Source organism: Hemiscyllium ocellatum, chromosome 10 (assembly GCF_020745735.1).
Source record: "Hemiscyllium ocellatum isolate sHemOce1 chromosome 10, sHemOce1.pat.X.cur, whole genome shotgun sequence".
In the NCBI taxonomy this organism is placed as follows: Eukaryota; Metazoa; Chordata; class Chondrichthyes; order Orectolobiformes; family Hemiscylliidae; genus Hemiscyllium; species Hemiscyllium ocellatum.
The window spans coordinates 20,400,335-20,423,250 of NC_083410.1; the positions used below are offsets into that span (position 1 = coordinate 20,400,335).

At 42.2% G+C, this 22,916-nt stretch overlaps 1 protein-coding gene across 1 annotated transcript in view; it reads right to left on the reverse strand.

Annotated features, from left to right (window-relative positions):
* The window catches only part of rasgrp3 (RAS guanyl releasing protein 3 (calcium and DAG-regulated)), a 138,571-nt gene that overhangs the window by 70,327 nt on the left and 45,328 nt on the right, over positions 1–22,916 (reverse strand). The window contains exon 2 of the mRNA XM_060831321.1: positions 13,507–13,692. Coding sequence (XP_060687304.1) covers positions 13,507–13,576 — 70 coding nt within the window. The 5' untranslated portion in view covers positions 13,577–13,692. The remainder of the gene's footprint in view (positions 1–13,506; positions 13,693–22,916) is intronic.

Below are 22,916 nucleotides of genomic sequence, written 5' to 3' on the forward strand. Positions count from 1 at the left end.
CATTAACCACATGAGATTTAGCATCCTGCTGTTGAGGGGTAACACTTTTATCAACTGAAGCAGCAGGCAAAACTATTCAAAGAGTTAAAATCTCAAACTGATGGTCCCACATGGAACAATGACATTGTTTTTGTGCAGCTGTTCGCTGCTCAGAGCAACGTAAAGTATCAGCAACAAAAGTTTGCATTTATATAGTGCCTATAGTATAGGATCGCACTTTCAAGCACTACATATGGTATGACACTGAGCCACGTGATGAGACATTAGGACAGATAGCTAAAAACTGGAAGTAAGAGTGGATTTTTTGAGAAGTCTCTTAAAGGAAGGACATAGGCCAAGCAAGCTATGTGGGCAAATTTAATAATCTAAATAGGTGAACGCATTTAAAATAGTGGATGCACAGGCGTGCAAAGATTTTGGAGAGCTGTACAGAGCAAAGCAATCAAGGCTTTTGCAAACAAAATTGAGCTTTATGAAATTCAAATCTTGTGGGAGAATGGGCTGGTGTCAGACAGTGGATGTTGAGATGCTGGGTGATTGAAATCTGGTGTAAGTTATCGTGAATGGAGAAGATATTTGGATGTGCCAAAGTCTGTGGAGGATGGAAGATTGGAGTTCAGCCAGGCATGTTAGAATCGTCAAGAACAGCAGGTAACTCTGGCATCGAGGAATGTGGATACTCCAGCAGCAGCCACCCTCCTCCAAAGATGACCGTAGACTGGAATTCACCACTGCCCATGACCTCAATATGCCTCTGCCAAGAATATTGTGGACAATTTGGGTGAACACATTCCAGCCAAGATATATAGGTTTAACAGGATGTTACCACAAATGAAGAACTCCAGTTGTGAGGGGAACTGGGAATCATTTGGATTTTTTCTCTTTGGAATAGTTCACAGGTGATCGGGTAGATGTGTTGAAAGTCAGAAGAAGTTTGTACAGAAACAAACATTGAAACATTGGAAACAGGAACAATATGGTGGCTGACCATCTAATGCAGTACCCTGTTCCCACCTTCTCTGCCTACCTTTTGATCTCTTTTGCCCGAGGAACTATACTGAACACCTTCTTGAAAACGTACAATGTTTTTGTCTCAACCTCTTTGTGTCAGTGAATTCCATAGGCTCACCACTCTCTGGGTGAAGGAATCTCTCCTCATCTCAGTCCTAAACAGCCAACCCCGTACCTTTAGACTGTGAATGTAGGTTCTGGATTCTCTAGTCCGTCAGAACATTCTTCCTGCGTTTATCTTATCTCTTTCTTTTAGAATTTTATAACATTCCATGAGATGCACTCCCTTCATTTTTCTAAACTCCCGTGGGTATAATAACATGAATAACTGTGGATGCTGAAGATCTGAAATAAAAACAGAAATTGCTGGAGAAACTCAGCAGGTCTGGAAGCATCTGTGGAGAGAAAACAATGCTAATATTTTGAGTTCAGCGAGCCTTTTCTAGAATGGATAGCAGCTGGGAAAGGATGGCATTTATACCAATGACAGGGGGTAGGGGTGCGGGACAGGACAGAACAGGCAGAAGGTGAGCGAGCCCCTACCTTATCACAGTATTTCCCACGCCTAATCAATCTAGCCTGCACATCCCTGGACATCATGGGCAATTTAACATGGCCATTCCATCTAACCTGCACATCTTTGAACTGTGGGAGGAAATCAGAACACTCAGAGGAAACCCACGCAGGCAGGGAGAGAATGTGCAAACTCCACACAGACAGTTGCCCAAGGGTGGAATCGAACCCAGATCCCTGGTGCTATGAAGCATCACTACTAACCAATGAGTCACTGTGCATCCCATTGGTCAAAGTGATCCAGTCTCTGTTCACGTGTTTTTGTTTGATTTGATTTGACTTGACATATTGATGTCACATGTACCTAGGTACAGTGAAAAGTTTTGTTTTGTGTGCACTACAGCCAGATCATACCAAACAAAATGCATGTTATAGTTATAGTTGCAGAGAAGATAAGCTAAGAGCGAGGTCAACATGAATTTTACCATGTCCATTCAGAAGTCTAATAACAGCAGGGATGAAGCTGTTCTTGAACTGTCAGTCCTGCTATCCCAGGAAACAGTCTGGTAAACTTTCACTGCATTCCCTCCATAGCCAGAACATCCTTCTGCAGATAAAGGGACCAAAACTGCACACAATACTTCAAATATGATCTCATCGAGACCCTGTACAATTGCAATAAGACACTCCTGCTCCTGCACTTGAATCCTCTCTGATCAACATATCATTTGCCTTGATCACAGCCCTCTGCACCTAAATGTTTACATTCAGCAATTGATGTACAAGGACACCCACATCTTGTTGTATCATCCCCTCCCCCAATTTATTGCCATTCAGAAAATAATCTGCCTTCCTCGTTTTTGCTACCAAAATGGATAACCTGACACATTATCCTTCATCTGTCATTTATTTACCTATTTACTCAACTTGTCCAAATAACACTGAAGCATATCTGCATCCTCCTCACAATTCACCTTCCCACTCAGCTTTGTGTTGTCTGCAAACTTGAAAAGATTACATTAGTGCCTTCATTTGAAACATCAAATATATATTATCAGTAGTTGAAATCCAAACGCTGGTTCCTGCGATACCTCACTAGTATTCCCACTCTTTTTGTCCTGTCAACTTGTCCTCTATTCTTGTCAGTACACAGCCCCCAGTCCCATGTGCTTTAATTTTACCTGCCAATCTCCTTTGTGAGACCTTAACAAAATCCTTCTGAAAGTTCAAGTAAACCATATTCTCTGGGCCTCCTACTTATCAACTCTCTGAACAGTACCAGAAAGATTGACAAGCACGAGTTCCTTTCCGTAAATCCATGCTGACTCTGTCAGATCCTGTCACTGTTTTCCAAGAGCTCTGCTATTAAATCTTTTATAACGGACTCTAGCATTTTCCCGACTACCAACGTCAACTCATAATTCCCTCTTCCTTCTCTACCACTTTTCGTTAAAGAGCAGGGTTATATTGGCTCCCTTCCAATCAATAGAAACTGTTGCAGAATCTATGGAATCTTGAAAATCATCACCAATACTCCTAATATTTCTAGGCCTACTTCCTTAAGTACTCTGGGATATAGACTATCATACCCTTGGGGATTTATTAGCCTTTAATCCCATCAATTTGCCCAACAGCATTTCCCTACTAATCCTGATTTCCTTCCATTTTTTCTTCTCCTTGAGACCCAGTGTTCCCCAATGTCTTTGCAACATTCCTTGTGTCCTTGTTTGTGGAGACAAAAGCAAACCCTTTATTTAAATTCAGGACCCTAGTCTCAGAATCAGCTACATCACTCACCATCTTAATGAAGAATTCGATCATATTATGGTTACTCTTCTCGAAGGGGCCTTGACAACCATGCCAATTATTTACTTCTCATTTTGTAATACTTAGTCTACAATAGTTGGTTCCTCAACAAATTCATCCAGAAAATCATCTCACATAAAGTCCAGAAATTCCTCCTCTACAGTATTGTTACTTCAGTACTCAACTGAGAGAAAACATTCCCTTTGGCAAATGGATCAACAAGAAGAGGAGATAAAGGTAAAATCACTTCCAAAACATCAAGGGAGAGATGAAGAGGGATGCTTTCACTCCAAACAGGATTGCTGAAATCTGGAATGTTCCAGCTTACAAGATGATGAAAGGCATTATAGCACATTAGTGGGATTCCATCAGAAATATAAAGGTTAGTTGTGGTCTCCTTTCAGAAGGAAGAATATATTCGCTGCAGAGGGGGTACAACAAATGTTCATTGGACTGCTCCCTGGGATGGTGGGTTTAGCCTATGAAGAGAGATTGAGGAAACTGGCTGGTGGTTCTCTAGGCTTTGGAAGAGCAAGAAGGGATCTCATTGAGACAATACAGGACTTTGACAGGGTTCAACAGGTTGGATGCAGGAAGAAGGCTTCCCCTGGTTGGGGAGGATCTACAGCCAGGGGCATTTGCTCTCATAGGGCATTTAGGACTGAGGTAAGATGGCATTTCTACACACAGAAGAGGTAAATCTTGTGCATTCTCTGCCCCAAAGAGCAGTGGAGGTTCAGTCATCAAATATTTTCAAGTTAGAAATTGATGGATCACTAGACATTAAAGGCATCAACGGGTATGGGGATGGAGTGGGAAAATTATGTTGAGGTAGAACATTAGTCACACTCTAACTGAGCAATCAGGCGAGAACAAGATCTGTAATGGAGGAATGTGAGTGGATTTTCATTTTTTTGGGGAGAGTATGGGTTCCAGCCAAATACAAAAGGCACACCATTGGCCACTTGGTGGGAGGTTGGGTTGAAAAAAAAAGAAATTGCTGTAAAAGCAGTAAACAAATTTATCAGAATGTTATGTAATTATAGTAGCCTCCTTGCTGCTAAAACACAGATAGATTGCTAACTTGCTGGGGGGTGGGATGTTCCTCAGTTGCCATTTTAAACCACCAAATGAATCTAAAAAAAATGGAGGTGCAGTTACGGTGTCCAGTAAATTTTTTTCCATTCTGGTAGATTTCTACGGAGTGGTGAAGCAGGCTCCCTGTTTCATGTCCTTGGACAAATAAGGCACTGGGCATTTTCTTGGCACAGTTCCGGCACAGCCAAGGGAAGTTGCTGCTCTTCAACCCCTGTTTGGATCCAAACAAAAGTGAAACCTGAACCTCTCGTCAACTAGTGATTAGAATCCAAATTACACGAGGGCATAACTGCACCAATGCTGTTGATGAGATCTCTTCTGTCTTGCTCACCTTCTTTGGAAGGCTGCAGTACAAGTTGGAATTTCTTGTTCATTAGCCAAAATATCCCAACAACCATCAGCTTTCAATGAGCAAACTGGGGCTGAGGAACTGGGTCTTACTCTGCCTTGCTATGGGGAAGCTTAAGTATACAGAGAGACTGGTGTCTTATTGAATACACTATGACTAATTTCTGTCATCAAGCTCAACAGTTCAGTTACAAAACAAACTTTCTAAGTTGCTGATTTCAGATCAGGGATTTTCCTGCCTTGAGGTAATTTGTTAACTCCACTCCTATAACCAGTTGTCGGCCAGATTCTCAGCTTCTTCTAAAGCTGAATATGTCACTGCAATCAAGCTCCATACACTCAGCTTCCTGTTTCCAACCTGAAATCCAGTTTCTGCTTTGTCCTCATTATCAAACTAGGACCAGAGGAAAGAAAACGCGACTCATGGTATCCTCGGTGAACTACCCAACAGGATGTTAACGTGTACTTGGTCTTCTTGCTCACACCATAACGACATGGTTAAAGAACTCATTCTCTTCTGTTATTCCTCCTTTGTGGGCTATATCTGTTGGACTGCTTGGTTCTGCTCCTGTTTCGGTTGTGACAACAGACCTCCAGCAATGGCTTCTTCAGAATGGCAAAGTCAGTGTTTCCCTGAATTCCCTTCACCCTTACACATTGCCCCTTAGCGATGATGCCTGTCTAAATGGGCTACAGCTTTCGGTCTATGCTTATGCTTCCCAGGTGTACCTTTCAGCCACCACCTTTACAGCTACGTTGCGCTGTCAAATCACTCGTCCAACATCAAGGTATTAACTCTGGCAACCTAAAGCCAGCGGAAAGAATCCTCCATTCTGACCACGGATTCCACAACTCTCCCCAGCAACTCACACAGCTTCAACTCACTGGTGCACAAATTTTCTAAGCTGCTAGATCCTGACTTAAGCTTCACACATGGCATCCACTATTTCTATGCTTCAGTCTCTGCACAGAATCATTACAGAGTAGAAGGAGGCCATCCGGCTCACTGTGCCAGCACTGCTTCTATTACCTACAGCTAATCTTCTGCCTTTCCCACCATTTCTATCCAAACCATCCAATGTCCTGTTGAAAGCCTCAATGGGACCTGCCTCCACCACGTCTCCAGGTGGTGCATTCCAGACCCTGATGTGCACACACCATTTTCAATCTCTTTCTTTAACAAGTGGGAACAGCTTCTCCCCATCTAGTCTACACAGCCCACTCCCGATTTTGGAAACTTTGATCAGATCTGTTCAAAGTAACATTCTCTCCAAGGGTAACAGTCCCAACTTCTTCAATGTATTTTCCCAGCTATTGCTGAATGCAACCCCATCTGCTCAAGGGTAATTAAGGATGGGCAATAAATGTTCACCTGGTCTGCAGCACCCACATCTTGTGCCGGAATTTTAAAAAACACACCAACTGATGAAATCCTGCTCCGTGCTGATCTCCTCCAACATTACCTTCCCAAGATCAAGAAACCACCTTAGGCCACATTTTGGTCCCAACTGTGCTCTGCGTATCCAACATCCCTATTCTCACCCCTTCCACTCATGAGTACAGGAGTTGGGAAGTCATGTTGTGGCTGTACAGGACATTGGTTAGGCCACTGTTGGAATATTGCGTACAATTCTGGTCTCCTTCCTATCAGAAAGATGTTGTGAAACTTGTAAGGGTTTAGAAAAGATTTACAAGAATGTTGCCAGGGTTGTTGGATCTGAGCTACAGGGAGAGGCTGCACAGGCTGGGGCTGTTTTCCCTGGAGTGTCGGAGGCTGAGGGGTGACCTTATAGAGGTTTACAAAATTATGAGGGGCAAGGATAGGGTAGATAGACAAAGTCTTTTCCCTGGGGTCGGGGAGTCCAGAACTAGAGGGCACAGGGTTAGGATGAGAGGGGAAAGATATAAAAGGGGCAACTTTTTCACACAGAGGGTGGTACGTGTATGGAATGAGCTGCCAGAGGAAGTGGTGGAGGCTGGTATAATTGCAACATTTAAGAGGCATTTGGATGGGTATATGAATAGGAAGGGCTTGGAGGGATATGGGCCGGGTGCTGGCAGGAGGGACTAGATTAGTTGGGATATCGGGTCGGCATGGACGGGTTGGACCGTAGGGTCTGTTTCCATGCTGTACATCTCTATGATTCTATGATCTCTGGTCCTTCACTTTATAACAACTTAAGTATAAAAGAAATAAGAGCAGGAGTGTACCATTTAAAGACAAAATTTGATGGTGAGCCACATTAGGGCATATCAGGTGAGATGACCAAAAGCTTGGTCAAAGTTTGAACAAGTGAAGAAGGATAAGGGGAGGATAGGGATTGAAGAGATTAGAAACCAGGCAGCAATGGTGGAGCAATTAAAGTTGGAGATATTAAAGGGTCCGGAATGGCTGGGGGAAGTGAGAGAGATGGAGAGGATTGACAGCATGGAGGAAACAAATTCAGTTGAGCTTTCTAAATGGCATTGTTTCAATTTCAATAAGTCTCTAATGTGTAGAGTTACAGAGAAAGGGTGGGAGCATGGCACTATGTCATAATGCCCATTTGGAGGACTGGTGAAGATGCGATGGACCGAACGGCTGCTTTCTATATTCTAACAATTCTGTGATCGTTGACTGGTTGCTCAAGCTGAGAGTCTTGGAGACAGGCTTGTTGTGTAGGCAGGAAAAATTGCTGACTTGTTTCCTATTCAGCAGCTTGTGCCGATAAATGTCCTCATGCAGCTGGTGTTTAGAGGCTTGTGTGTCAGTGTTTTCACAATAACACCATGTGCACAAGGATGTTTGTACAGTAATTCAAACCACTGGCATCTTTAGGAGGAATAAACAATATTCCAAAATCCACAGTTGAGCTCTGTACTTGAGATTTCAAGTACCTCAACTGCATTCCATGCCCCAACTCCTTGCTACATGCACAAGGTCCTTCTCACATTCCATTTCATTCGATTGCAAAAGGGTTTAAATCTGTGAAATCTTGTTCTTGATCCACTTACAAGTGAGACCAGTTGTTTGCCTTTCCTCTGTGCAAATTCCGTATGATTTTAAAAACTTCAATAAAAATCACAGTCCCTGCTTTTCCAATCTATCCTCATAACTGAAGCTCCTCATCCCTGGAATCATTCTTGTAAACCTCATGTGCACTCTCTCCAATGGATTCACAGGCTTCCAGTGGGGTGGTACCCAGAACTGAACAATGCTCCTGCTGTAGGCTAGCTGTTATCTTAACCAAGCTGAGTATAATTCCCTACTCCTTCTTAATCCATCTAAGGCTCATTAACTGTTCTCTTCAACTTGATAGGTGTTGAAAGCATGCAGAAATGAAACTAAAGAAAAAATTGTTTGCATTTTTATAACATCTTCATAGGTATTAGCTGGCAGTTAGTTGGTAGCCCTCGTGCCTCTGACTCACAAGGTTCTGAATTCAAATGATCTTTAAACAAAAAAATCCATCCTGGCCTTCCAATGTCAATACTGAGGGAGTGCTATACTGTTAGATGTGCTATGATTAGATTGAGATGTTAGACAGTGGCTCCCCATCTGTTCTCCTAGGTCAGTGCAAATGGTCCTATAGCACTAATTTGAAGATTAACCAGGTCCCCAGTACTCTGAACAATATCTAACCCTTGATCAAAATCACACACAAATAAAGGAAAGGAGATACGTCTGATAAAAGAGCACTGAGTGCTCCTTTGGGTTTCTCACACGGAGTGGAAAACTGCAGGTTTCATTTACTATTGCAGTAACGGGAAACAACCTCAGTTGTTTTGTTTAAAGACGACATTAAATAGAGTCCACTGCAAAACCAATCTCACTTTGTCCAGAGCGAAGGGTTCGTCTACGTTACTTTGGGAATCTTCTTCTTATATCCTGCCTTAACTTCAAATGGGCCTGCTCCTCACCAACCCTCCCAAGACAATCGTGATGTCTGCTGAAGAAATGACTCCCCTTATTGTGACCACAAGGACATGTCATAGCTCATCGTTCAATACTGGAGCAGGAAGCACTGACACGGACTGGTCAAAGAATTGTGCTTTCTTTTAAGATTAGATTCCCTACAGAATAGAAACAGGCCCTTTGGCCCAACAAGTCCATACCAACCCTCCAAAAGAGCAATCCACCTAACTAATGCACCTAACACTTTGGGCAATTTAGCATGGCCAATTCACCTGACCTGCACATCTTTGGACTGTGGGAGAAAACTGGAGCACCCAGAGGAAATCCACGCAGACACGGGGAGAATGTGTAAACTCCTGATTCAACACAAGTCAAAGAAACTGAGGGATCAGAACATGCTGCACTCCTCCCTGCCCCCAACCCCCCATTTTATTCCATTATCGTAACCACCTTATACATCAGCCCTTAAAGTGCTTCTTAATGATAAACACAGAGATAAATCTTATGAGGGAAGGGACAGCCTGAATAGGGCAATCCAGGGATGGGGTGGGACAATGGAGTCAAAATAGAAAGTGAGCTGGGATCTTATGGAACAGTAGACCCAGTTCAAAGGATCAAATAAACCAGCTAAGAAAATGAAAATAAAACCTGAAAGTAAACTGAAAACAAAAATGAAGATGGAGCAGTATGTATAAAATTCAAGGGTTTGTTTGGAATTAAGGTGGTCAAGGTTGAAAGGAGGATCAGACTGGATGGCTATTCATACAATGGTTTGGTAATGTCAGGCCAGTTGTCTGGTAGAAGACAGATACCGGCCTAAATGAGAATGCTGTTTTATTTACTCCAAAAAAAAATTAGGATCATTTTCTCAAGAGGTTTTCACTGAAAGTCTCTCTGTCGCCACTGAAACCAAACAGCAGTTCATTGTGATTATCCACAACGGCATTCTGTCAGGCAATTTTGAACTTCGTTGTAGTTATTTTAAGTGTGGATACATCACAGCTCATAACCAGCCAGCCACAAAGAATAGGAGCAAACTTCTACACACTCTTAATGATACATCTAACACTTACTATATTTCCATAAACAAAAATCTCATTTCTACCAGTATCCAAACAATTGACCTGACATTACTAACACAAAGTATGTAGAAAGTCTTCCAATCTAACCCCCCTTCAACAGTGACATTCTTAATTCTGAATAATCCCTTGAAGTTTTCTCCATCTTGCTCTCATTGTGTCTAGGAATCGGGACGTCATGCTGAGTTTGTACAGGACATTGGCGAGGCCATTTCTGGAGTACTGCATCCAGTTCTGGTTGCCCTGCCAACGGAAGGGTATTATTAAATTTGAGATAGTTCAGAAAAGATTTACCAGGGTGTTGATGAGAGTTGGAGAGATGGAGTTATAAAGAGAGGCTGGATAGGCTGGGATTTCTTTCCGTGGAGCATTGGAGATTAAGGGGTGAGCTTACAGAGGTTTATAAAATCATGAGGAACATAGATAAGGCGAATAGCAAAAATCTTTTCCCTGAGGTAGTGAAGTTCAAAACTAGGGGGCATAATTTTAAAGTAAGAGGAGAAAGCTTTAAAAGGGACCCGTAGGACAATTTGTTAACACAGTGGGTGGTTCATATGCAAATTAAACTGCCACAGGAAGTGGTAGATGCAGGTACAACATTTAAAATAAATTTGGACTGGTACGTGAATAGGCAATGTTTAGAAGGATATGGGTCAAAGAGAGGCAAGTAAGATTAGTTTTAGTTTGGGAAACTTGGTCAGCATGGACAAATTAGATTGAAGGGTCTGTTTCCGTGCTGCATGAGCCTATGACCAAGTTTTCAGATTAATTTTTATCAAATGGATGAAATGAATGGTACATCAAGATTCAAAATAGCTCCTACATCTCCATCCAATATGGCTGCACCTTTTAGCTGTTGACCATAAAAGCTAGGAGCAGGTCTAGGCCATTCAGTCCTTCAGGCAGATCTGCTGTTCCATTATCTCTCAGCTGATTTGCTACCTCAACTCCATTTCCTGTCTGATCCCTGGATTGCCCTATTCAATCATTTCATGCCTCCTTCATAAAGTTTAGGCCTGACATTATCAACAGAGCACGTCGATGCATGAAATAGTTGTGGTAATGGAATGCAAGGCCAGACAGAACACTCTGACAGATGCTCCATCTGAGCACCTCCCTCATGATTTTGATGTTGACTTGCAAACTATTCTTTCCTCCCTATCCATCCCTCTCTGGCACCTGCAGCCCATGTCTTTCACATTGCTGAGATCAAAAAGATTCCACTCTTCACTGTGACAGCACATCTTTCCCAGGTCAAGGAGAAAGGAAACTTAAATACATAATCTGATCAAAGTGGGAGACCTGCAGCTTGGTAACACCTTCAATGATAAAGGGAGGTGTGGGTTAAAGGTTTTGAAGGTGGATGCTAGCTGATGCAATGAGGAGAGGTTCAGGTTTTGTCTTAAATTAAACCTGAAGCCTCATCTCCACACCGCAAGCAAGCAGCAGACACTGAACAAGCCGACCAATGCGGCTCACCAATTCGGACGTTTCCTATTTTTAAAAAAATTGTATTTAGAATGTGTCCAACATTTTTGCCAAACTAAATTGCCCTTGTGTAGGTGGTACTGAGCTGTCTTCTTGAATTGCTGCTGTCCGTGTGGCACCTATACTTCGACAGGGCCGTTTGAATGGGAGTTCCATGATTGTGACCCAGTGAACAAACAGATATATTTCCAAAATCAGATGGTGAGTGACTGGAGAGAGCACTTGCAGATGGTATTGCCATGTACCTGCTGTCCTTACCCCTCTGGGTCATTGAGGTCAGGAATTTGGAAGATGCTCTTGAATGAGCCTTGTTGAGTTACTGCAGGACATGTCACAGATGATAAATGCTGCTGCCACTGTGTATTGGTGATGGAGGACATGAATGATTAAGATGGTGATGGATGTGGTGCCAATTAATTGGGCTGATTTGACCAGGAGAGTGATAAGACCTTTTTGACCAATATAGATCTGCTTGTATTAGTGTCAGAGGAACAGGTAAGTCCAGGATGGGCAGGCGATGGAATGGTGAATAAGAGGAGTACAGGTAACAGGAGACTGCATTGGAATCCAGAGTACTTCAACTTCTTGTTTCTACATTGAAGCAAGAGAAACTGGAAAAACACACCTCTTCTCTGGTGGTTTGTAGTACTGTCTTTAAGGCTATAATTTACCCAGAACCATTGAGCTGGGTGCGCTGAATTAGTTGACTGAGTCCTGGAAGCAGACACTAGGCCCCTGATTATACCAAGGGGCCTAACACCTGTTTCAGCAAGGCACGATTGCCTGATACAAAATGTATCACTGAACTTCAGAAGCAGATGGGGCAAGGAAAGTGACAAGACAATTTTGATCCAACTTTCCCTTATGTCAAACCCAACCAGCAGGCGAGTTAAGATGATTTTTTTTCAGGGCAGACTTGTACAAGTTTACTGAGGGAAAAATGTCAAGCAGTATTTTCATTAGTGTTAGAACATGCTTTCACATGATTTGCATCATGATTATATTTTTGAAAACAAATGTTTGCTATATGTCAATATTTTCTATAGTTAAGTTTCACATTACAATGAGACACAATACCACTTGTTTTTTTTATTCCCCACCAGGGAGTTGGAGTCAATATTACTGGTCATTGCCAACAGAAAATGTCACCATCCTGTGGGCAGTGGGAGCAATGAAGTGTCTGGTGGTCACTCCTTGGCCTCATTTTCATGTATTTACATCCAAATGCTATTTTTTTTTAAGAGTAGTAATTGGAAGAGACAATTTTTTTGGCTGAAATGGGAGTTTTTGAAAAAGTAAGGCGGAGAACTTAAGACGGAGTGGCATGAAGATTCTTGACATCAGGAAATTCTGCATGACAACAGCCCTTCGGTTGGTTGAGTTGCAGAATGTTAAAAGCTGTGAGTGCCACAGACAGAGAAATGTACAGGCAGAAAGCATCCACCTCTCCCTCACGCTCTCCCATTTAGGAAAAAGAAATGAGCAGCAAAAAAATTAAAAGAATTCTAAACAAGAAAATACCTAGGTCCATCTGATCAACTCCTGAATTGGTGAATGATTGTCACCCTAGAGATAACAGCACATCATCATTGCCAAAAACAAAAGGACTGTGAGAATTTTCCACCTTGTGGTTTGATTTTCTGAATTTGCTGTCTTTATTCTTTCTCACTCAAAACATAAGCCCTTCCTGATGAAGGGCTTATGCTCGAAACGTCGAATTCCCTATTCCTGAGATGCTGCCTAACCTGCTGTGCTTTAACCAGCAACACATTTTCAGCTGTGATCTCCAGCATCTGCAGACCTCATTTTTTACACTCAAAACATAAGATTGATTTTATCAATCTTTAAATCATTATTGAGTGTATGTATTTGGGGCTTTTGAACAGTTGTAGTTAAAGTACCTTAGTAACCCTTTCCTTGCTCTTGTTGAACTTAATTGTGTTGCTCTAAATAGAGATCTTTTCTGTTAATGATACAACCTAATGTGTTTTGCTCCTGTCCTGAATAGAAAATTAATCAGGCAAATCATCCATTTTGCAGTCTTAGTGGAAATTTTTACATTTTTGGATGGTTAAGTCATAATATATAATGAGCAAATCCCTCCAGGAACCAGATTTAAATACAATACATTAAATACAGGATGACATTACCCTGAGATTTAACAAAGATGTATATTTATTACCAATGTATGTAAGACCTTATTTCAGCAATTAAGAATAAGAATTGTGATGTACCCACATTCTGCTCCCTTTAACTAAATATACTCACCAATAGTATCGATGCTGGCATGTAACAATTCATTCAATGTGGCAGCCTTTCCTATATTAATTGATCCCATGGTCCTTCTGGGCTTATCAAAGGGTCATTTGCATTTTCCAGAACAGCATCTCAACTTGCAAGCAGCTCTCATTGGCACACAGGTGAGGCCTTGTCTCCGAACCAATTAGTACCAAACTAGGAAAAGAAAGCACATAAAATGTTAAACACTATTTTGCCAATACTGTACTCAAATCTTATTTCCAGTTCTAAACTTTGAAGGGCCTCTATCATTGCTCACTTTGTATTTTAAAGCATCATGTCAGGGGAGCCCGAGAGGAGGTATTTGCACAAACATCCTAATCTTAAAGTTCTCAAATCCCTCAAAGGCTTTGCCCCTGTCTATTTTTGTAATCTGTTCCAGTACTACACACCTCCAATATATTTGTACTCCTTTAACTCAGGCCTCTTTTACATCTCCAGTTATAATTGTACCAATAATGGGGGCCATGTCTTCAACTGCTAAGATCCAAAGCTCTAGAAATCCCTGTCCGTTTCTCTCCTAACCTCGGTCACACTCTCTTCCCTTAAGTCACTTCTTAGAACTCATGTGTGTGACCAATAAGCTTTCGGTCATCAGATGTAATACTCCCAGCTGTGACTTGGTGTCTTTCTTTGATTTAATATGTCCCTTAAGTGCCTTTGGTTACATCCTGGTAAAGACATCATGAAAATGATTCCAAATTCTGCCCCTCATGACAGTCCTCCCTCGTGTCACCAGAAACAGAGACAGCTCATTGCCAATGCTTTATAACAGTTGTCACTGAAGACCCCTGAGTTCCTCAGGCAATTTCTGCTTTTGTTTCAGATTTTCAGCACCTGCAGGGCTTTATTATTATTTTCTGGTAATTCTGTCAGACTTGTGGGTGGCATGGTGGCACAGCGGTTAGCACTACTACCTTCAGCGCCAGAGACCCGGGTTCAATTCCCACCTCAGGCAACTGTCTGTGTGGAGTTTGCATATTCTCCCTGTGTCTGTGTGGGTTTCCTCTGGGTGCTCCAGTTTCCTCCCGCAGGTTAGGTGAATTGGCCATGCTAAAGTGCCCATAGTGTTAGGTGAAGAGGTAAATATAGGGGAATGGGTCTGGATGAGTTGCTTTTCAGAGGGTCGGCGTGGACTTGTTGGGCCAAAGGGCCTGTTTCCACACTGTAAGTAATCTAAATGTAGCTGTGCTAATTGTTATCATGAGTTAAATATTCCTGTCATCTAATAATCATACCTCTTCCATAGACAATCTACAGTGGTACATCCACTAACACTATATAGATTCAAAACAAGAAGAAATTCAAAGCAAGATTGCTGTCAGCAAGCCATCACAAAACAGCCCTTACCCACACCAAACTCTGGTAGAAATGACAAATACCACAGGGTGGGAGAAAGTGAGGAGTGAAGAGGCTGGAGATCAGAGTCAAGAGTGTGGTGCTGGAAAAATACAGCAGGTCAGGCAGCATCCGAGGAGCAGGAGAATCAATGTTTTGGGCATAAGCCCTTCATCAGGAATGAAAAGGTGGAAAGATAAAAGGGAGGGGGTGGGGGTAGGTCTGGTTGGGGGGAAGGTAGCTGAGAATGCAATAAGTCGATGAAGGTGGGGGATAAGGTGATAAGTTGGAGAGGAGGGTGGAGCAGACAGATGGGAAAGATATCCACTGAGGTCATGCAGGACTTGGGCTTCCTCCATCGCCAAACACTAATCACCCGACGCCTGGAGGAAGAACGTCTCATCTTCTATCTTGGGACCATGCAACCCCATGGCATCAATGTGGAGTTCACCAGTTTCCTCATTTCCCCTCCCCCACCTTATACCCTGTCCCAAGCCTCCAACTCGTCACTGCCTTCTTGACCTGTCCATTGTCTTTCCTATCTATCAACTCCACCTTATCATCTTCTCCCCCAGCTTCATCTACCTATCTCATTCCCAGCTACCTTCCACTCAGCCCCAACCTTCCCCACCACCCCCCTTCCATTTATCTCTCAGGTCCCCGGCCCATAAGCCTCATTCCTGATGAAGGGCTTTTCCAGCACCACACTCAACAAATACCACAGGGTACCAGGAGTAGGTATCTGGGAAAATACGATGGCTTTGTGTCCTGCTCCAGGATCCGCCCTCTTAGGAGGGTTTGAAAGATTACACAGCACTATTTGAAGGGCAACTATCCCTTTCCTCAAGCAATTACTACAATGAAACTAATTATCTGATCACATTATTTGTTGTGGGAGATGGCATGGTGGCTCAGTGGTTAGTACTGCTGCCTCACAGTGCCTAGTACCCAGACTCGATTCCAGCCTCGGGCGACTATCTGTGTGGAGTTTGTACATTCTCCCCATGTCTGCGTGGGTTTCCTCCGGGTGCTCCAGTTCCTCCCAGTCTGAAGATGTGCAGGCTAGGTGAATTGGCCATTCTAAGTTGTGCACAATGTTCAGAGGTGCATTAGTCAGTTTTAAATGCAGAGTAATGGAATGGGTCTGGGTGGATTTGTTGGCCCTGTTTCCACATTCTAGGGATTCTGTGATAACATTACTACATAGATTACACTTTAAATTGTAAAGCATTCTGTGGTCATGAAAGACATCATATAAATGCAGATATTTTCCTCTTTGGATTTTGTGGAATATTATTCATAAACAGATACTGAGACACCCAGTCAAGACGCTCCTGAATATGCCTTGTGCCAAAGATCTCATGATAGGCTTTAGGCAAATTTCTGAAGATGGAATGTTCCATATCTTTGCAGTTGGCCTTTTCTGCACAAGTCAGCTTATCCTAATTAGAGGATCTTTCTCAGTTGCACTGTGATTGAAATAGTACATGCCAGAATTTCTCTGCAGAGATTAAACTCACAGCCAAATCTGATTTGACAGCATCGGCCTAGCATTACATTCTTATCTTGTAACTTAATGGCCCAGCTCTTCCAGTCAGCACTGACAATGCACACAGCAACACTGCCCACAAAGACTTCTGCGAGGTGTCCCTTTGTGCAGACATCCCAGGAGAAGGAGGCTACTGAGCCTAAGGTAAGATAGATGACAACCAAACACACAGCCAGGAGAACAGATGATGAGACTGCCTTGATATTCTCAAGAATGAGAGGTGATCACTTTGAAAGCTACAAGCTTCTTCCAGGGCTCGGCAAAGTTAGGACATTGCTTTGGAGCCAGGGCCTCAATGTTTGAAGATTGATGGTTTCCGGATTGCTCCTGGATCAGACCGCTCTCCCAGGTGACCCACATCATTTCCCCTACCTTCCCCAAAACAGAGTGAGCTAAGCAGAGGAGGTTGAAGCCCGAGCAAGCACTCAAAGGCTGCTGACCTTTGAACTTTATTTTTCTAGGTTATATATTAAGAAGGACTTTAATATTAACTATTACCTTATTACCTTATTTTTCTACCTATTCTACGAATGCTTAACTATTTAAACGTTGTTTCTTTTACTATTTTTGTACCTAAGGTGGTGCCATGTGGTGACATTAGACACTTTTCGCTGTATTCCCCTATTTGAGTACATGTGACAATAAAATCTATATCTAAAAAGAGAGAACACACATATTAAAGTGTCACTTCCCATTCAATGATCTAGAAAGTCAGAGCAGGCTGGAGCAGCTGAAAGCCTTGTTCAGTTTCATCATTCTCCCCTTTCCCAAATCTATATTAATAAAAAAATACACCACCAGTACCTCTTCCCATGAGGAGACTGCAAACAAACCTTCAGCATCTTCAATAGAATCATAGAACCACAGAATCCTTACAGTGCAGGTAGAGGCATTCGGCCCATCAACAATGTTCTGAAGAACATCCCCACCTGGACTCACCTCCCCTATCTTATTCCTGTAACCCTGCATTTGCCATGGATAATCCACCTAGTATACGCGCCCCGAGACACTACAGACAATTTAGCAAGGCCAAGCCAATAACCTGCACATCTTTGGACTATGGGGGGAAATCGGAGCACCTGGCAGAAACTCATACAGACACATTTTAATCATTGTGACTCACTGTGTAAAACACATTCTCACCCCCCTGTTGATTAATTTGATGATTACTCTGAATTTGTGATGGTTACGTTTTTTTCCTTTCCACGGGAAGGAGGTGGATAAGCAGCTCTCAGGCTGATCTGAAGAGGCAGCTTCAGCTGAACGGAACGGACATCCACTGGATCACATGCAATGTTTCTCCATTTAAAACCTGGAAAGACTGAAGCCATTGTCCCTCCTCGCTAGCTAACCAATTCCATCTGTCTCCCAGGCAACAACCTAACATTTAGCCAGTCTCTTCACAACAATGATGTTACATTCGATTCCAAGTTGAGCTCATTAAGAAATCCAAGTTGAGAAATCATTAAAGTGACAGTATTGATTGAGTAGAATATAAGAGTGCTGGAAAGAGAGAATGTCATCAAAATATCAAGGATAGAGGCTATTTAGTTAAAGCGATCAAACAATAAATAGAGGTATTAGTACTTGGGAGATTCTATAGATCATCACCTAGCAGGAAATATATAGAACAAATTTACAAGGAAATTACAAGGTAAAAAAGTACTGAATTTGATTTACTTATCCTAATAGAACCTGGAATAGTAATAAGAACACAAGAATAAGCAGAAATAAGCTATTTTCAGCTTGTGCTTGTTCCTCCCATCAATAAAGTCAAGGCTGATCAGATTGTGGTTTCTAGTCCACTTTCCTGTTCATCCCTTATGACCCCTGACTTCCATGTCAATCAACATCTCAGTATTGGAAACTGGGTCATTGACCATATTCAAGGCTATCTGGGAAAAAGAATCAAGACTAAAAACCCTCAGCGACAATAATTTTGTCCTAACCTCTGGACTAAATGGAAAATCCCTTATTTTTAAACAGTTGGAAACTAATAGTGTAAAACATTGAGAGGGTCAAGAGCTTCCTGAATGTATTCAGGAGAATTATTTTGATCATTGCGTTTCTGACCCAAAGAGGAAAAAGGCATTTTTGGATCTGATTCTGGAGAATGAGGTCAAGTAGATCATGCGGAACATTTAGGAGATAGTGATCATAATATCATGTGTGAATAAGCTATGAGAGATGGCAAAAAGCAATCCAGATTCAAAGTAATTAATGGGGAGCTAGCCAATTTCAGTAGGCAAGCATGGATTTAGCCAATGGAAGCAAAGGTTGGGAAGCAAAGCTGTAACCATGTAAAACAGGAACAATGGACTGTCTTCAAAGAGGCCTCGGTTCACATACAGATCATATACTTGTCCACAATGAGAAATACAGAAGAAACAAAGCCAGGGCTCTCTGGATGATGAGCAATAGAGAGTAAGATGAACTGGTTGAAAAGGTCATGCAGGACAGATGTCAAGTCGATAATATAAGTGAGAAGCAGGAAACAGCTGGACAGTCAAGTGCAGTATAGCTCTTCCCCACCACCCTTGCCCAGAAACAGCAAGGCATCACAGTAAAGGCAGAACTGAACAGACTGATCGCCACAGCTGAAGACAGGTGGTTTGAATATCAACTCATTAGTTTGAATAAACAGCTCCAACCGCACATTCTTACTCTGAACGGACATGGCAGTACAGTGAAATGTAAACAAATTATAAAATCCATGTTATGTTATCGCAGTGTGCCCAAAGATGTCAACTGTCCACCAGAAGGTGTATATCCAACACTGGAGTTTCAGAAATCTGCCAATTAACTCTGCTTCTGACAGGTCTTCCTTTAAAAAGAAAAACAAAGAGGACTTCAAGCTCTGAGCAGCTTTGTGGGTTCCAGACCGGGCTTTCATACAAAAGGAAATTAGGGAATATGGCACTGGAAAAGCACAGCAGGTCAGGCAGCATCTGAGGAGCAGGAGAGTTAACATTTCGGGCATAAGCTCTTCACCCTGCTCCTCGGATGCTGCCTGACCTGCTGTGCTTTTCCAGCACCACACTCTCGACTCTGATCTCCAGCATCTGCCATCCTCACTTTCTCCAGGTATATCAGGGGGATATCAGAAATACCAGTTAATACAGCACTTCAGCAGTAGGTAACGTGAAGTTATCATAAGTAGGAAGATTAAGAATGGGCTAATTAGAGTCCACAAAGACTATTTTACGCAGGGAGGGTATGGTTAAACGAGGAAATGAGAACCTGACATCTGTCCTTACCAAGGGAGATGTCACCAAAGTCATGATGAAGAACGGCAGATCGTAAGAACACTGACTGGGTAATCATCACTTAAAAATAGAGAGGCTGGCTGTATTTAAATTTGATAAATCGACAGGGCCAGGCCAGATGCATTACTGAATACAGAGGACAGCAGGGCTAGAAATTGCAGAAATACTGGCTGTAATTTTCCAATTCTCCTCAGACACAGGAACACTACCAGAAAAATACTATTTCTTTCAAAATATAAAGGGTTCAAGGAAATACTTGGCATACCAGGTCAGTTTAATCTTCGTGATAGTAGACGTTTTCAGAAATAATAACCTGCGGCAAAATTAAAAGTAACTTGGAGAAATTTTAGATCAGATTAGATTAGATTACAGATTAATTCAGGAAATCATTATGGCTTTGTTAAAGATTAATTTTGTGTTTATTTGATTTGATTGAGATTTTTGACGTGGAAAAAAGAAAGGGCAGATGAATCACTAAGGTGGCCCCGGACGTCCAAAAGCATCTCAAAGTGAACACTACAAGCATGTCAGCAAAATGAAAGCCCATGAAGTAAAAGGATTAGTGGTAGTATAGATATGAAGGTTGCAGAATGGCAGCAAGCAGAGTCATGGTCTCGATTTTTCAACTTAGAATGTATATAATGGGGTTGCCCAGGAGTCAGGGTTAATACCGTTGCTTTCTCTTGATCTGTATTAATGACCTTGACTTGGATATGCAGTCCGCAATTTCAAAACTCGAAGTTGACACAAAACCTGCAAGTATCATGAATCGTGAGGAAGATACTGGGAAATCATCAAGAGGATATCACTGGGTTGGTTCAATGGGCAGTTACATAGCAGCTGAACTCTAACTCTTGCAAAGTGATGGATTTTGGCAAGAAGAGCAAGGGTAGGCAGTATAAAATATAGCATACAATATTAAATGGGTGTATGAACAAAGGCACCTGGGTTTACAGGTGCACAGGTCAGTGAAGCTGACAGGGCAGATTTAGAAAGTGATTATCAAGGCATTGGAATGACGTCCTTGAAAAATACAGGAGTGAGGCAGAAAAGGAAGGAAGTTCTGGTGAAGCTGCATTAAAAACGCTGGTTGCATCTCAACTGGAGCATTGTGTTTGATTCTGGGTTCCACACGTGAAGGAGGATGTGAAATTGTTACAGAGGATTCCAGAAAGTCCAACAGCGTTGGTTGCAGGGAGGGGAGACTTCATGAATGTTGATAGATTAGGATTAGAGAAACTAGGCTATTTTCCTCTGAGAAAAGAAGGATTTAGAAGACATTCGATAGAGTTGTTCAAAATCAATTGGAGTCTCTGCAGAGTAGACAGAGAGAAACTGTTCCCACTGGCCCCAGGCTGAAGAAACAGGGGACACTGATTAATAATAAGATAAATAATAAAAAAAAACTAAAGGTGACATGAGAAAATACTTTCTTTTAAAAGAAGCAGCTCTTATGATAAGAGCCTTCAACTGGATAATTGTCCAAATGGAAAAGCATTGCAGAGCAGTGGGAAAAGGCGAGGGAGTGGGATTTGTCTAGTTGCACTTGCACATTGCTGGCATGGACAGAACAGGCTGAATGGCCTCTGCCACAATCAGATCAAGATTCTACACTAATGAATCAATGTTAAAATCAGAGAGAAGGTGAAGTACTAACCTTCCAGTTTGTGTGGGGGAGCAAGGGACTGCAGTGTTGGATCATCAGGAAAGGACATACCTGTTGATTCTCTTTTTACAAAGCTTCCTGGGGACATCATCTGGACAAATGAGCAATGACAGCAGTACATATTGCTTTATGACATTCCTCAACATGACCTCTGGCCAGGGTCCAGGCTAACATTGGGAACTTGCCTGATTTCCAGTCAGAAGGTGGACTGAAAACAGAACTATCATTCAATGCCTCGATTCAGACCACCAGTTTCTGCAAATACTAAGCACTTGCATGGTTTAGAGATTCAAAAGTAACTCCCCAGGGTGTAGCTGACTTTGTGCGGAGGGTGAGTGAGTGTTGCATGAATTACACAGATGCCAGGATAAGTAGTCTCAAAATTGATGGTGCATTTGGAAATGAACTGCTGTCTTTTTGGCAGTGTAAATACGATGGCAAACTGGCAATGATGACTGCAGCGTGTATTTCTACACATGCAGCCAGTTTCAGATCAAACTTGTGCTACACATAAGGGGCAGACTCTGAAAATGAAACTTTTTTCTGTAAAATTGACCTAAAAATATTCAACAGCCTAGAACTCCTAGAAAGTTTGCTAATTTTGCTTCATTGCTCTTGCACATCCATAAGAACGTTTGTCAGTTCAGAAAATAAATGCACTTACCAGGTGCAACAGACTGTTTCATCCCCCACTCCACTGTCCCAGGGAGCAGCATGTTTTCTAACTCCTCCAGTTGTATTGATGTATTGAAGCTCATAGACTTTAAACTCTTTCTACTCGTTGCTAAGCTGCTGCATCATGTGATGTCACGATCTAGGCATGTCAATTATGTAAGCTAAAGTGAGCACCAGAAGACTCAATTTGTGCTCAAAATAGTTTGACAGAGAAAGACACAAACACTGACTCACAGCCCACTGACATCCCGTGAGTGAAACAGATCAGGACAGGCACAGTACAGGGGGAGGTAAATGGTGCACTCTCCTGCAAACTGATACCTAACACTTTACATACAGCACTGCTGCACTTTCAGTGAGTTATTCAAAGAACAAAGAGCTTCTCAACAGCTTGTAAATGATTAACCTTTCTCGTGGATGCAAGTTAGAGTCAAACACTGAAATTATTTAGATACTCACACAGAAAAACATCACCCGTGCCTGTGGTCAGGCCTGCAGCTTTACTCCCCAGCCCAGTAAACATCCAGCTGGTCTATACTACAATTTCTTCCCTTCTAAAGCTCTTGAAAAGTTTCTCATTAAGTATAAAAGACAACTGGTTCCTTTAGCGGGAGGTGCATTACTCAGAAGCCAATTAAAAAGCTCCTGTTGGAACAGGGGATCTTGAAATGCTAATTATATTCAGTTTAGCCCCAGACTCTCAACACATGAGAAGCAATGAGCTACAAACAGTGAATCCATTTTACAGGCATTCAAACCTTGCTTGTACAGATCATAAAGCTAAATGTGTTTTCACACATACACACATACACACACACGTGCACACAGAACTGTCAAATGGCCATTTTATGTTTATTTTATGACTGACTGGTAGTAACTAGGCAAA